Source organism: Cololabis saira, chromosome 3 (assembly GCF_033807715.1).
Source record: "Cololabis saira isolate AMF1-May2022 chromosome 3, fColSai1.1, whole genome shotgun sequence".
In the NCBI taxonomy this organism is placed as follows: Eukaryota; Metazoa; Chordata; class Actinopteri; order Beloniformes; family Belonidae; genus Cololabis; species Cololabis saira.
The window spans coordinates 21,308,599-21,321,954 of record NC_084589.1 but is presented as its reverse complement, the minus strand read 5'-3'; the positions used below and the strand labels follow the sequence as shown (position 1 = coordinate 21,321,954).

At 45.6% G+C, this 13,356-nt stretch overlaps 2 protein-coding genes across 3 annotated transcripts in view; both read left to right on the top strand.

Annotated features, from left to right (window-relative positions):
- Positions 1-8,288, top strand: part of LOC133440601 (DNA-directed RNA polymerase II subunit RPB1-like) — a 35,164-nt gene extending 26,876 nt beyond the window's left edge. Inside the window, exons 5-7 of the mRNA XM_061717920.1 lie at positions 3,425-3,470; positions 4,026-4,122; positions 8,272-8,288. Of these exons, the coding sequence (XP_061573904.1) occupies positions 3,425-3,470; positions 4,026-4,122; positions 8,272-8,288 (160 nt within the window). The remainder of the gene's footprint in view (positions 1-3,424; positions 3,471-4,025; positions 4,123-8,271) is intronic.
- The window catches only part of LOC133427918 (transcription factor HIVEP3), a 49,016-nt gene that overhangs the window by 26,937 nt on the left and 8,723 nt on the right, over positions 1-13,356 (top strand). The window contains exons 2-5 of one of the 2 annotated variants that reach the window (XM_061716509.1): positions 3,425-3,470; positions 8,272-10,570; positions 10,846-11,135; positions 11,282-13,306. In XM_061716509.1, the coding sequence (XP_061572493.1) occupies positions 8,623-10,570; positions 10,846-11,135; positions 11,282-13,306 (4,263 nt within the window). In that variant the 5' untranslated portion in view covers positions 3,425-3,470; positions 8,272-8,622. The remainder of the gene's footprint in view (positions 1-3,424; positions 3,471-8,271; positions 10,571-10,845; positions 11,136-11,281; positions 13,307-13,356) is intronic. The other variant, XM_061716508.1, reaches the window with a different exon arrangement.

Genomic DNA, 13,356 nt, shown 5'->3' with positions numbered 1-13,356 from the left:
TCTGGAGGAAGGTTCATTGGACAGATGAGATGAAAGTGTACGTGATTCATCATATTTGGTAAAAACCAAAGACATCTCAGCAAAAACACCACATTGCAAGTGTTAAACACAGTGGTGGAGGGGCAATGATCTGGGCTTGTTTTGCAGGACCTGGGCATCCAGCAGCTGATTATGAATTCCTCTGTACACCAAAGTATTTTTGATTTTGAGTCTTCGTGTCCATTGTCTTTTCGGCTGTGGACATTAATCCATTTGTTTATCTGTCCAACAGCTTTTCATGGATGCTCTTTACTGTTTACAGAAATCAGCTATCATGTTATTAAGAAACCCCAAAGTCCTATTCTTAGGAGGAGGATGAAACCAAAGCAATGATACAGTTAAAATACAGAACATTTACTTGAGCAATAACCAAATTTACTGCAGGGTTTGACTTCCTGTTCCCAAAAAGTCATAAGAGACCACTTTTTCCCTGCACAAATACAAACAGGAAAAGTATTTTTGACCCACTGTTGTTCATATACACTAGGTAGGCTCCCTCTTTAAATGGCTCTTGTTTCTATAATAATACCACAGTAATATGAACAGAATGGGTCAGTTTACTGGAAGACCACACGTCTGAAATAATCTGCCCTCAGAACTGAGAGAACTCTTTCTGAATACTCCCATATTTGCCCACTTTACTGCCTGTGTCTGCAGTTTATGGAGTGAAAGTCCAAAAATATGTCATCTGTATGGTCGTCTGTAAATGCACAAACCACTCATTTGGTCTAAATTATAGTCTGTGGCTGCTCCAAAACAGCATGGACTTTCTTATAAAGCATGATGGTTGCACTTTAGGTGTTGCTCGTCTGTACATTACAACATAAAGGGTGTGTGCATTACACGTGAAATTGCCTCGCGTGACTCTACCACAGGGGAGCCCTTGTTTCCATTTACTGTAAATGAGAGCAGCTTTGCATATACTGTGAGCCTGCAAGGGCCACTGGGTAGTATATGGTTACTAGGGCTGGGCGATATATCGAGATTTTAATATATATCGATATATTTTCAAACGCGATATGGTAAGAGACAATATCGTTTATATCGATTTAATTTTTTTTTTTTTTTTTTTTTTTTTTTAATTTTGATATAGCTTATTTTGTGACAAATTGACTTGAATGTTTTATTTGAGATTTGCACAAATGTTTTGTTATTTGCCCAACTGTCAACCTCAGTGGAAAAGTCTGCCTGTTACTGTCTACATTGTATTAATTGTACAGTGTATTTTCATTTAATTGTTATGCAGGAAAGGGATATTTGTTTTATTTTATTCAAGAAGCATTTTATTCTATATATGCAGGCAGTTTATTGTTATTTCATTTGTTTTATACATGTTGATATTGTGCAGACCTCTGTTAATAAATGTACCTGTGTGACATTTGGCACGAGGCTTTGTATTAAAACTGACTGTTTTTTTAAGGGTTTGCCTCAGAAAAAAATGAAGCTAACAGAGATGCTATGCTATAATGCTTTGGGGGAAACCCCAATTATGGCACAGAAAAAATATTGAGATATATATCGAGTATCGCCATTCAGCTAGAAAATATCGAGATATGACTTTTGGTCCATATCGCCCAGCCCTAATGGTTACCTTTTAATTATAGCATAATGAAGGCTGTCTTTCACACCTTCACTATCGTAGCACTTCCCGTTTTGATCCCAGTCTTCAAAATGATCATCCTCTCCGTTGTTGCTCGCAGGGGTTGAACTTGACACATTCTATGTCTTTCTTTAGATTTCCACCAGCCTGTTTATCTGCTGCCTGGTCCTTGGCCTCGCTCTTCGTTAAGTCTGTGCTGAGCAACTTTCCTGTCAATCATCACCACAGTGGCGGTTTTGTTCGGGGGGGCCTCTGCCATCTGAGCTCTCCCCAACACATAGACACACACACACACACACACACACACACACACACACACACACACACACACACACACACACACACACACACACACACACACACACACACACACACACACACACACACACACACACACACACCTTCCCATCACAGTCTGAGGAACAGAGGACAAAGGGATGACGGATGGGTGAAGGTCCCTGACAGGGAAGTACAGTATAGAAGGTGTGTGCTGTAAAGGGACGACAATGAGCACATTCAGGAGGACACAATACAGAGCCCGGGCCAGTGAAGCCAGCAGCCTGTGAGAGTAGCCCAACATCAGGCCAGCACAGTCGGCCCTGCAGCAGCCGGCCATCAACTGTGCTGAGCGAGGGGTAATCACCAAGTCCTGAACAACACTCCTATTGACTGGGACCAAATAAAACAAGAGCAAACACAAAGACGAGCAGAAAGAATAGGGGACACGTGGATATTCCAGGAAGGGCACACGAGAGAGAGGTGAAGGAAACAAAAATGTGACGTTTTAAAAAGAGAATGCAAACAAGGAGCTAGACTATGATGAGAAGAAAAAAAAAAAATAAGGGGCATGATTTGAGCAGGAGAGAGAATCATCATCTTTTTCCTCTGACTCATCCCATCTGCTGGCTGCAAGCCCCACCAGGCCACCACGTGTTGCTGGCCTGCACGGATCCACGTTCCCTCCGCCTGCCTTCTGATCAGCAGCCCAGCCATCCGCTCATTCTGAGTGCCGGCTCGTCGCTGTGCGAGCGTGTTTATTTTAAAGCGTGTGACTCACACTTCCTGCACTCTGCCAGTGAGGAAAAGCTCTGTGGAAACAGCAGGACCCCTGCTCATTCTCATTTCTCTCTTTCTCTTTCTGTTTCTCTCCCTCTCCGTTGCGTGGTGCTGCTGATAGGCCCGGCCCCGGCTCTGCGTAATGCGGGGGCTTGCTTGAATGGGAGCCACTCAGGAATTCATTTACAGATGCAGCACAGTGGCACTCGGCTGGAACTGGGAGATTCACGTACACCAGGCGTGTTTACTTTGGCAAAAGATTTTTATCACTTCGAAACAAGGGCTGCTAAGATTTTTCTCCTTCATATACCCACACACAATGAGATAACTTTGCTGATAAGGAGGTGAAAATTGCAGGAGCTGCCCTCAAGGGTGTTGTGTTGCAGAGGAAAACCCCATGTAAGACCTGTTTGTAATCTCGTCGCTGGGCTGGGTGACACAAGAGCTAAATACTCTCCTGTTAAAGAGGCAGCAGGTTTTAGAAATGAGGTGATTTTCCTTAAATTTCTCCTATAGGTCTCTCTGACTTGCTCGTGGCTGCTTCTTGCTACACTATCTTCTTCCTCCTCCCCTCACATTTGTACAGTGGAAACATTCATTCAATGTCTTCCTCTCTCCCTTTTCCTCCATCACTTTTTTCTGCTTTTCTCTCCCCTCTCCGTGAGCTACACACCCACTCAAACAGTCATATCCGCTCTCACTCTCTGGCTCTCCCTGCTTGTCTCGCAGTGCCTGTGAAGCGTCTCTGAGGGGGAAGACCAGACTGCTCTGTCAGGTAATCTAAACTCTGTTTCCCCTGCTCCCCACTCACTCTGTCTTACTCCGTCTGTCTTCCCTCCCTCATTTTCAATCATCCGTCTTCCAACCGCAGCTGCTGCAACTGTAAGGGATTGAGTAAACATTTATTTATTGAAAGTTTTTGGGTCTTATCATCTTGTATTTTAACAGCCAGTTGAGTATATTTTTGGGAATTGAAGGATTTTGCACTGAAAATGTCTGTTCCAAACCTCTCTGTGAATGCAGTGTAACACTACAGGTCCGGCCTGGTTTCTTCTGAGTGTTTTGAAACATAATTGGAATAAAAGCTTGTCTTCAGTCCCTTCTGGGCTGTCATTAAACCTGGAAAACTCAATGACAACAAACACATCATGGATTATTCCAGTAAAAAGGAAGGAACACTCAACAACTTCCAGTTTAGTCCAGGTTTATGTCACTTTTGTCAGGATAGATCTGTGTTTCCTCCTGTTTGGTTTAAAGGCTTAGATTGAACTGCAGTTTGTGTTTAATCAAAGTGAACACTGTGACGGTTATAATCTGCCGGTCTTATCAGAAGCTCGTGAAAGCCCTCTCTGCCGGCTCGTGCCTCGGGGGTAAGGTGAGCCCGGTGCATCCCGCGCAGAGCCGAGAGGGCATGAGTGAGGGCTCTGGTATGTGGGCTTTTATCAGACGCCGTCCTTCTTAGCGCTCACTGACAGCAGTAATATCCCTGGGTGAGTGTGAGTCTCGGCTTTTGAGGTTTTCTGCTCCATCTGGTGTCTGGTTTTTCTTTCTTCCAATGCCTGCGTGATGGGTTAGTGTTACTGTTTAGGATTTGGGGGTCTGAGTTTGACTGACAGCTCTGTTTCTCGGCGGTGGTGGTGGTGGTGGTGGCAGGAGACGGATTGTGATTTAACTTTCCATTTCCTTTACACTTTTGGAATGCTGCAGAGCCGTCTGTGCAATATCAAATGCCGACTCTTTTTTCCATCCACGGTTTGCTTTGGCATCAGCGGCATCGTAACGCTGAGGGAGTTGGATGTCAAAGGTCATGCCAGCTCGTCGATGCATTCAGAGGCCAAGTGGCTCCACTTCTTTCTTCCTGCTGCCAGTGTGCGTTTATAGTCGGAGAGGATGCTGGGAGATAAATTTAGACCTTCAGCTCCCTCTCCATCTGCCGTTGCTCAGAGTAGGATGGTTTCCATGGGAACATGCACCAGGCTACCGCCAGTAAGAGAGAATGTGGAAGAGATGTGTGTTTGTGTGTGCATGTTTATTGGCACTTAAGAAGGTTTATCTGTTCTCCGAGTGCAAGGTGATTTAATTTTGATCCCATTATTTTCTCTGTCATCTACCAGCTGGATGAATGTGTCTGAGCTTTGATCAGGGAATGAGTTGCACCTCTTTTGCTTGTTCTTTCATGTGGACAGATACAACGTTTTAACTGTTAAGCTGCTGCAAAGTTCAGGCACTATTTATTGAGCAGGTGGGGGGCGTGGTAAATGTTTTATGGGACTTACAGTTTTAGAGGCACTGCGCTGCACAGATAGAGCAAAGGTGATGGGAAGAGACGGCGTGTGACGGGGTGTGACGGCTCCCGTGCGTGAAGGAGATGGAGTGTGAGCTCTTCCGTGTGCCGGGGGCTCCCCTGGGTATCTACATCAGAGACGCTTTCTGCTGACAAAGTCCCAACTCTGCACCCGTTCCTCACTCATTCTGCCTTTTTCATCTCTGTGAACGAGTCATTAATCCTATTTTGAATGGACACCCCAGACACTGGGCTGCACAAAAAAAAAATCACTAAATACATTGTAAACTCCTCTGTGAACATTAAATGGTCCAGAACACCCCAAAAGTGGAAATCATCATGCTAATATTAGCTTTTCTGTTTTGAGCTGACATCATTAATCATCAGGATTTAGAGCTTTAGAGCAACAGAATCAGCGTGTACATGCTTGCACCTGGGAGAAAAAAGAACAACCTTCCCCAAGACCAGTAAACACATTTACCAAAGAGGGCCGTTTCATCAGAGATCTTCAATATATTTTTACACCCACAAGCAACTCCAGTGTACTTAGCACGTTACAGTGTTGCTCATGTGTCATCTCAGTGGAATGAGGATTACGAGTGAGGAAAACCCGTGAGTGAAACCGGGGTTAGATCACCTCAGGGTGCCGCGGCCGTCACATCCTTCACTGGAGATCTGGTTCCTGCGCGTTCGGTTCTCAAGAGACCAGAACTGTGCGCGGTACGTGAGCTTTAGGGTGTGCGTGCTTTGGCATAACGTAGGATAGACTCTGGCATTCCTTTTGCTCATCTTCCTGGCACAGCCCTCACTGTGTTTCCTCGCTCAGACCTGGCAGTCTAGACTTGAATGAATAATGTAAGCAGCGCTCTTCCCAAGCTTAAAAACCTTCTAAATTGTCTTGTTTAAAGGAAGCATCAAGAGCTATGTTGGAGATCATTAAACCTAAGCTCTGATAACCAGTTACTCAATCCCAGACATTTATTTCAAGGGTGTAGAGGAGCACATTTGTCCAGCTGTTTGGGGTTTTTTTCTATCCTTTTTTTTATATTTTTTGTCCTCCTTTCCTCCACTTAATTGCTGCTCTTGTTGTATTTCCTTTTTTGTACTTTCCTTCACTCCTTTGATAATCTTTTTTTCTCCTATTTTTTTTTTCTTCTTCCCAATTTGTGTGTGGTTTTTAAAAAAAAAAATAAAAAAATTCTTCGGTCAGGATATGATGTATGACTATTTTGCAAGATCTAACATAAGTAGCTATGGAGAACAGTTTGTCTCTGGCTTAAACTTCTTAGGACAGAAAAGGCTGCATCGGCTACCAAAACACAGATGACAGGAAAATAAAAACGGAGAAGTGGATTTTAATTGTGCTGTTTGGGTTTGTTATGCTGCATAATTGCTAAGTGTTGGTGGTGGAAGTCTGCTGTAATCAAAGCGCCGATCTGCTTAGAGAAACACACACTGGACAGATGATTGGCCCTTAGCAGATGTGGGGAAATGTGGAAACTGAGCCGAGAATCTGTCAAGAAGTTTCCAAGAAGAAAGGTGATTCTTTTCCATTTTATTCCAGTGTAAACTGGCTCTAATTACAGCTAGCTGTACCTTTTTTTTTTCTCCCTCCAGCCATATGAAGAGAGTAAAAGTGTTGCTAATTAAAAAACCTGCCATTACTGCATTGTCACCACTGGCACCTTAAGCTGCAGTCTCGGCTCTGTTTGTTTAGGCACAGGTTTAGTGATTTCTTTCCTCTCCACATTTTCTCACTCCTCTTATACTATAGGACATCTGTAGGCCTACTTTTTTTTTCTCTGCATTTTCTCTGGATCTCTTCTACGCTATTGCAGAGCTCTACAGCTGGGGCGGGAACACACATGGGGACCTCCTTCACTGAGCAGGGCTCTCCGGAGTCTGACACCGTTGGGGAATTGCAAACGGTATCACTGTCTCAGATGGTGAATGATATTCTGGATGAGCCTGTGTCGGGACTGCCAACAGTCAGGCATGGCTGCTCGCTGAAAATGTTATGATTGGCTCTTTCCATTCCCAGAATGTGCTTTGATTGGCTACGATACAAGAATCTGATGTCTTGAGTTGAGACTGAGTGCAGGCTTTGTAATAAGTGGGAAATATTACAGAACATACATCTTGATAACGGATGATCTTTCACCGTAGCCTCATCTCTAAGTCTTCATGATCAGCTATTCTTAGTTCTTCATAAACACAGCTTTCTGGTTTTGTGTAAGTGAGAAATATTACAATAGATTCATCTTGATAAAAGGCTTCACGGGATCCTAACACGAGAGAAGGATTCTTGTCTTGGCCCGTCATAAACCTCACACCCATGTGGCAGCATAGTATGAGGAGTATAGGCGGTGATACTGGAGAACAGCCCCCACCATTTGCTCCCCTAAGCTTCACTGCCAGATCTGATAAGCTTGGGCTGTATTTCCAACATTTGTTTTGACTTCTTGCCCTGACACAGGGATCTTGTCTGTTGGTCCCTGTGCTGTGAATGCTGCCTGACTGGCATTGAGCTGCTCTGACTCCTGCTGAGTAAGCCAGTCATTTGTCACGTATGATTCTGATTTATCTGTTTGAAGTACAACTGACTCTTGATTTTGAAGTAGATTTCAAAATTGTCCAAACTTTAAAAAGCTTTACATAGTTTACATGGTATGTGGATGTGCACATTCAAGCATTTCACTCTCAGATGATTGTATCTTTCTTTCTTTTTTAATGTTACAATAGTGAACTATATTGGCCTTCAAATTTCAGTAGAACTGCATGTTGTCGTCATAAGAGCTGAAGCAGAAGCAGAAGAGAGCTGCAGCATGTTGCTGATGCAATCACCTTGCAAATGTTTTCATTACAATGCTGACCCTGCTCACTAGTACACACTAAATGCAGCCCTCAGTGACATAATACAATGTATTTTGGATGTTTTTAGCATTCATAAGGCAATAATAATTTGGACCTTGTACTATATATAACTCTTCTAGCCTTTTGGAAACCTTTTTTTTGAATTGTCAAACCTTTAACATTAGTCAACTGTGCTTTCTGTATTTTGAAATGAGCTCTGAGTTGGACTAAAGTTATACTTTTGCTTGTATTTTATTTTATTTTATTCATTTGCACCTCTAGGTTGTTCTATGCCCCTAGAGGATGATACAGTTGACAATATTGCCACTAATAATACTTTGTCAGTTCATCTACAGTATTAAATGTACAGTACAATTTTTATTTTCTCCTTTGTGAGTGACTCTGTGCTTTTTTTGTGCTTTTCTCTTGTTCCTTTCAGAACCATCAGCGATCTGAACAGTTAGCATTCTTGACAACCAAGAAAGGAGATGCAGAGGAGACCCTGGGAGGACTTTTAGGATGGCCGAGGTCAGACAGAATCGAAACTGCCGTGCACGGAGGGAGCATCCATGTTTACCTGCATCCATGCAGCTTCAGGGCACCTTTTAATGATGCCTCATTTGGTCCTCTTGAATAACTCTTGGCCTACACTGAAGAAGGTCCTTCATTTTTATTTACGATTCCGTCTGTCGATGTTCCCCTCCCTCTGACCTCGCTGCTGCCATGTGGTCGGACCAATGAGGCTCAGAGAGCCCTTCATTAGTGGTCTGTGAGGTCTCCTCCCCACTCTATGGAGGCTGAGCCCAGCCGTCCGGCTGATGGGGATCGCTCTGGAAGGCAAGGGCAGCAGCATGTGACAGCTGAGTCTTCATTTGAATCTTGTCCACCTGAGCAGCCCCAGCAGCCTCCTAATCCTCGTCCTGTACACAGAGCCTTGGGCCGCCTACAACATCGCCAACCCAGACGTACTGACCTGCTTCGATTACAGCAACAGCAAGCAGCAGTATGGCAGCATTCGGATGCCCTAAACCCCTCAGGGGGCAGCTTCTACTCTACAGCCTCCTCATCCCTCCCTTCTACTTCCTCCACCCAGGCTGAGCATGGTCATGGGGCGCCATCTCACTCCAGCCAAGAGAGTCAAGAAAGTATTAGTTCCCCCAGAAAGGGGGAAAAGAAACCACAGAAAACAGGGAAATATGTCTGCACGTACTGTGGACGTCCATGTGCCAAGCCAAGTGTTCTTCAAAAACACATACGCTCCCATACAGGAGAAAGACCCTACCCTTGTACTCCCTGTGGGTTTTCCTTCAAGACCAAGAGTAACCTATACAAGCACCGCAAGTCCCATGCCCATCGCATTAGAGCAGGTATGGCTTCTAGTCGTGACGAACCAGAGGCAAGTGGTGTTGTGGAAGACCCCGAGGAACACACAGACGGAGAAAGTACTGAGTCTGAGGAAGAGACAGGTCAGCATAGAAAATCCTCCTCTAAAGAGATGCCCAGACCGAAGAAAGGGGACAAAGAACAGCTGGGAGGCTCAGAGGAGCCCCAAAGGCCCGAAGACTCCCAGGCTGTGAAGCAAAGACTGGCCTTGAGGCTTAGTGAAAGAAAACGAGGTCCTATGGCATCTCCAGATGACCATCCTTCCTCTCTCTCCACCTCATCTTCTTCCATAGGACCAGGTAGTAAAGGCAGCACAGAGTCTGGGTATTTCTCTGGATCAGGAAGTACTGACTTGTCCCAAGTTAGCCCACCAAGTTCCAGTGGCAAAACCTACGCAGAAATTATTTTAGGGAAGTATGGAAGACTGGGAGGCCAGCAACGCAGTCCCCACCAACAACAGCCTCATTCTTCACATTCCTCTTCCTCAGGAACTGAGGAGAAGAGCATTCCCTTCTCTGTGCCCAAAACCCAAGTCATAGAACACATTACCAAGCTCATAACTATTAATGAGGCAGTAGTAGACACCAGTGAAATTGACAGTGTTAAGCCCAGACGCTCATCTCTGTCCCGGAAGAGCAGCATGGAGTCACCCAAATGTATCACCCCAAAAGATCCATACACATTTGATCCCAAAGGAGAAGCTGCAGGCCCCAGTGGTTTGAGGCATCTCCAAAACCCTGCGGCAGGTGCACAGGAACTGTCAGCAGTGCCTCTTCTTAGAAGCCACTCAATGCCATCAACTACCAGCCAACCAGAACCCTTCACCTCTGGCACCATGTCTCCTAGAGGTTACCGCCTCTGCCAGTCATTCGATGAGCAACAAGCAGTGGTCGCAGAGATGAGGGGTGCCCAGCGTACACTCAGACGCCAGCCCGCCATAGAGGATCCCCAGGGAGCAGAGCTAACATTGGAGGAGACCCGACACGCCTCCTTGTCCTCTTCAGCCAGAGTTATTGAATCAGGGAAGCAGCCACAGCAACAACAACAGCAAAAGTGTCCCGGGGCATTACAGTGTGGAACATGCGGGGCCCGCTTTCAACACAGTGGAGCGTACGAGGCTCACAGAGGCATCTGCCCAGTGCAGGAACAAGAGGAAGTCAGTCAAACAACCAGGGAGGATCGGCCCCTGATGATGCACTATAAGTTCAGAGCACTGGCCATGGCTGTGAGGAAGAGGAGGAAAGAGGAGAGTTTGGAGGATGATCCTCCCAGCCCTGGAGCTGTACCCATGTCAGGAAGCTCTGCAGGCCTCATTTCAGTGCCAAGTAGACCAGAGCACAGCCAAGCCCTCTCAGGTCTGTTTATGTATCCCTGTAGTATCAAATTAACCTTCTATTAAATGTTTGTGTTTAAGAGCCCTTTACCATCGGGTATCTGAACATACGAGCCGTCTTTTGATAAAAGGAAAAGAAATCAAAACTACGTTGCAAAATAGCACTTTATTTATTTTATTTTTATACTTAATTATTATTAGAAATCCATTAAAAGTCAGATGGTAATTCTAATGTCTCATAATAATATAAGATTGCAAAATCTAATTTATAATTTATTTTTTTTCCCCTCTTTCTAGGTGTTATTTTACAGACTGAGCCAAATCAACAGCAGCAGCAGGACAGGAAGGGTGTGTCTGTCATCCAACACACTAGCTCTTTTGAGAAACAGGAGAGTATATCTATGGAAAGCCAGGAACCAGACCTCAGAGAGAATCAGCAAACACAAGAACCCGAGCCAAAACCATCTCCGTCCACATCACGCCTCATCCGCCAGCCAAACATTCAAGTGCCGGAGATCCTTGTTACTGTGGAGCTTGATGCTGACATGCCATCTGTGTCACCCCCGGTAGCAGCATCTTCTTCCAAGGTATGTTATTCTTCAAATGACGATTTATTTATACAGGTTTTACAAGAATGTATTGTAATTTAATTTCTCTAAGTCTATCATTTTCATCAAGCTATCATTCAGAGTCCATTGTACTCAAGAGTCTATGCTTAAACTGTTGTCCTTAGGAGGCCGAGAGAGTAGAGGAATTCCAGTGGCCTCAGCGTAGCCAGACTCTGGCCCAGCTTCCTGCTGAGAAGCTGCCACCAAAGAAGAAAAGACTCCGTCTGGCAGAAGCTGCACAGTCCTCCGGGGGGTCTAGCTTTGAGTCTCCGTCTCTGCCTCGTAGTCCAAGTCACGAAAGCAACATCTCAAGTCATTCTGCTTCATTTGAAGATACTGCACGTTCAGAGCCAACTATCTGGGCTTCTAGCAGCCAAAGCTCTCAGATGCTTATGGTGCCATCTGCCTCTCACCAATACCACCAAAGTCACAAGGAGATGAGGCGTTCGTGTTCAGAGCAGGCCCCAGCCAGCCCACAACAAACACAAGAGAGTGCAGAGACCAGAAGTAAGTCATTTGACTATGGATCCCTTTCCTCTCAGCAGCCCACATGCTCCTGGAAAGAAAGGAGGAAGTGTCTTCTTGTGAAACACGCCACCTTAGGTGAATCCGAGCAGGAGGTGGGGAGCAACATTAATCAGTTGTCCAGATCAGAAAGTCCCAAACCTGGTCCTTCCCACTCTAGCCATCCTCCTCTCTACTCAGCTGATCTGAGCTCCCAATTTCACCTTGAATCAACAGCAAAGGCCTTGCAAACATTACCATCACAATTCTTTCCATCCTCTCAGGATCTCCTCCCTTTTCAGCCTGGAGTCCAACATGCTTTCCCTCCAGGATCACTATCACAGCTACTACCTGTTACCACAACCATATCGGAAATACTATCCACCCAAGTCCTCCACAGGGCCATTTTGCATTCGCAAACAGGATCTTCACCTATACAGATTCACTCGTCTCATATCCACATGGCAGAACAGAGAATACCACTGCCTCACCTTTCTCCCCTAGTTCCTTTCGCCTTCTCCCCCAGGACTAGAGCTGGCCAGACTCTGTATTTGTCTGTTCCTTCGAGACTTCCCACACATGCTCCTTCCCCATCCACTACAGTGAGCAGACCTTCCACCTCTTCCATGTCCTCTGACCTCGCCCAGCAATCTGTTGTAACCATCTCTTACCACTACCCAAGGCCAGTCATTGTCACATGTTTGGCACAGCTCACACCAGCAGTGTCCCTTGTGGTGCCAGTGCGCCTCCAGACTCATCGACCTACCTTTGCCAGTGCCATGTATACTACTCTGTCCCAGATTTTGGCTTCCACTCCTTCACAGGAGCCAACTTCTTGCACAGCTATGGTCATCATGGGCCAGGTAGATCGACACACACTGCAAAGGACATACCTTAAAGTACCCACCCCAGATATCAAGAGTCTTCTACCCCTGACTTTGCCAACGGAGCTGGCCTCAGGTTCTGGGGAGGGATACGGTCCACTGGGAGCTGGAGGAAGCAAACGAATGCTTTCTCCTGCAGCCAGCCTTGAGCTCAGCACAGAAGCTCAACGTCACCAGAAAAGGGTGAAGGAGGAAGAGGAGGAGGAGCAACATAAAACAAGGGAGGAAGAGGATGAAGAACTGAAAGAAAGCCGGGAAGAAGAAAGTAAAGCCACTGGGGCAAAACTGGATGAAGAAGAAAAGAAGCACCCAGACAGGGTAGACATGGCAACTGAGAAATTAGAAGAGGTACAAGACAAAGTAACAAAGAATAACAAAAGGGACAAACAGGAGGGACAGAGGGAGTCAACTCAGAAAACAATTCAAAAAAAGGAAGAGGTGCCAACTGTAGAGGCGGGGGTTGAGAGACCAAGTACCCCTTCATACCCCAACCTCCACACCTCCACCTCAGTCAACTGGTGCTATCTGAAGTATGTCAAACCTAACCCATCTGTGCAGCGAGACCCTCGTACCTCAGTCTATTCTACATGGAGCATCAGTGCTCACAACCCCAACTTGCCGGGCCTCAGCACAAAAGTGGCCCTTTCTCTACTGTGCTCCAAACAGAGGCACAGCTCTGCGATATACACAATGGCGACCGCCCTGACACAAACCAAAGGAAACCTGGCACCTGCGAGCCACAAGACAACACATGTGTCTGAGGTAAATATAAACACAGCATATCATAAACCTGTGGGTTTTACATTAATCAC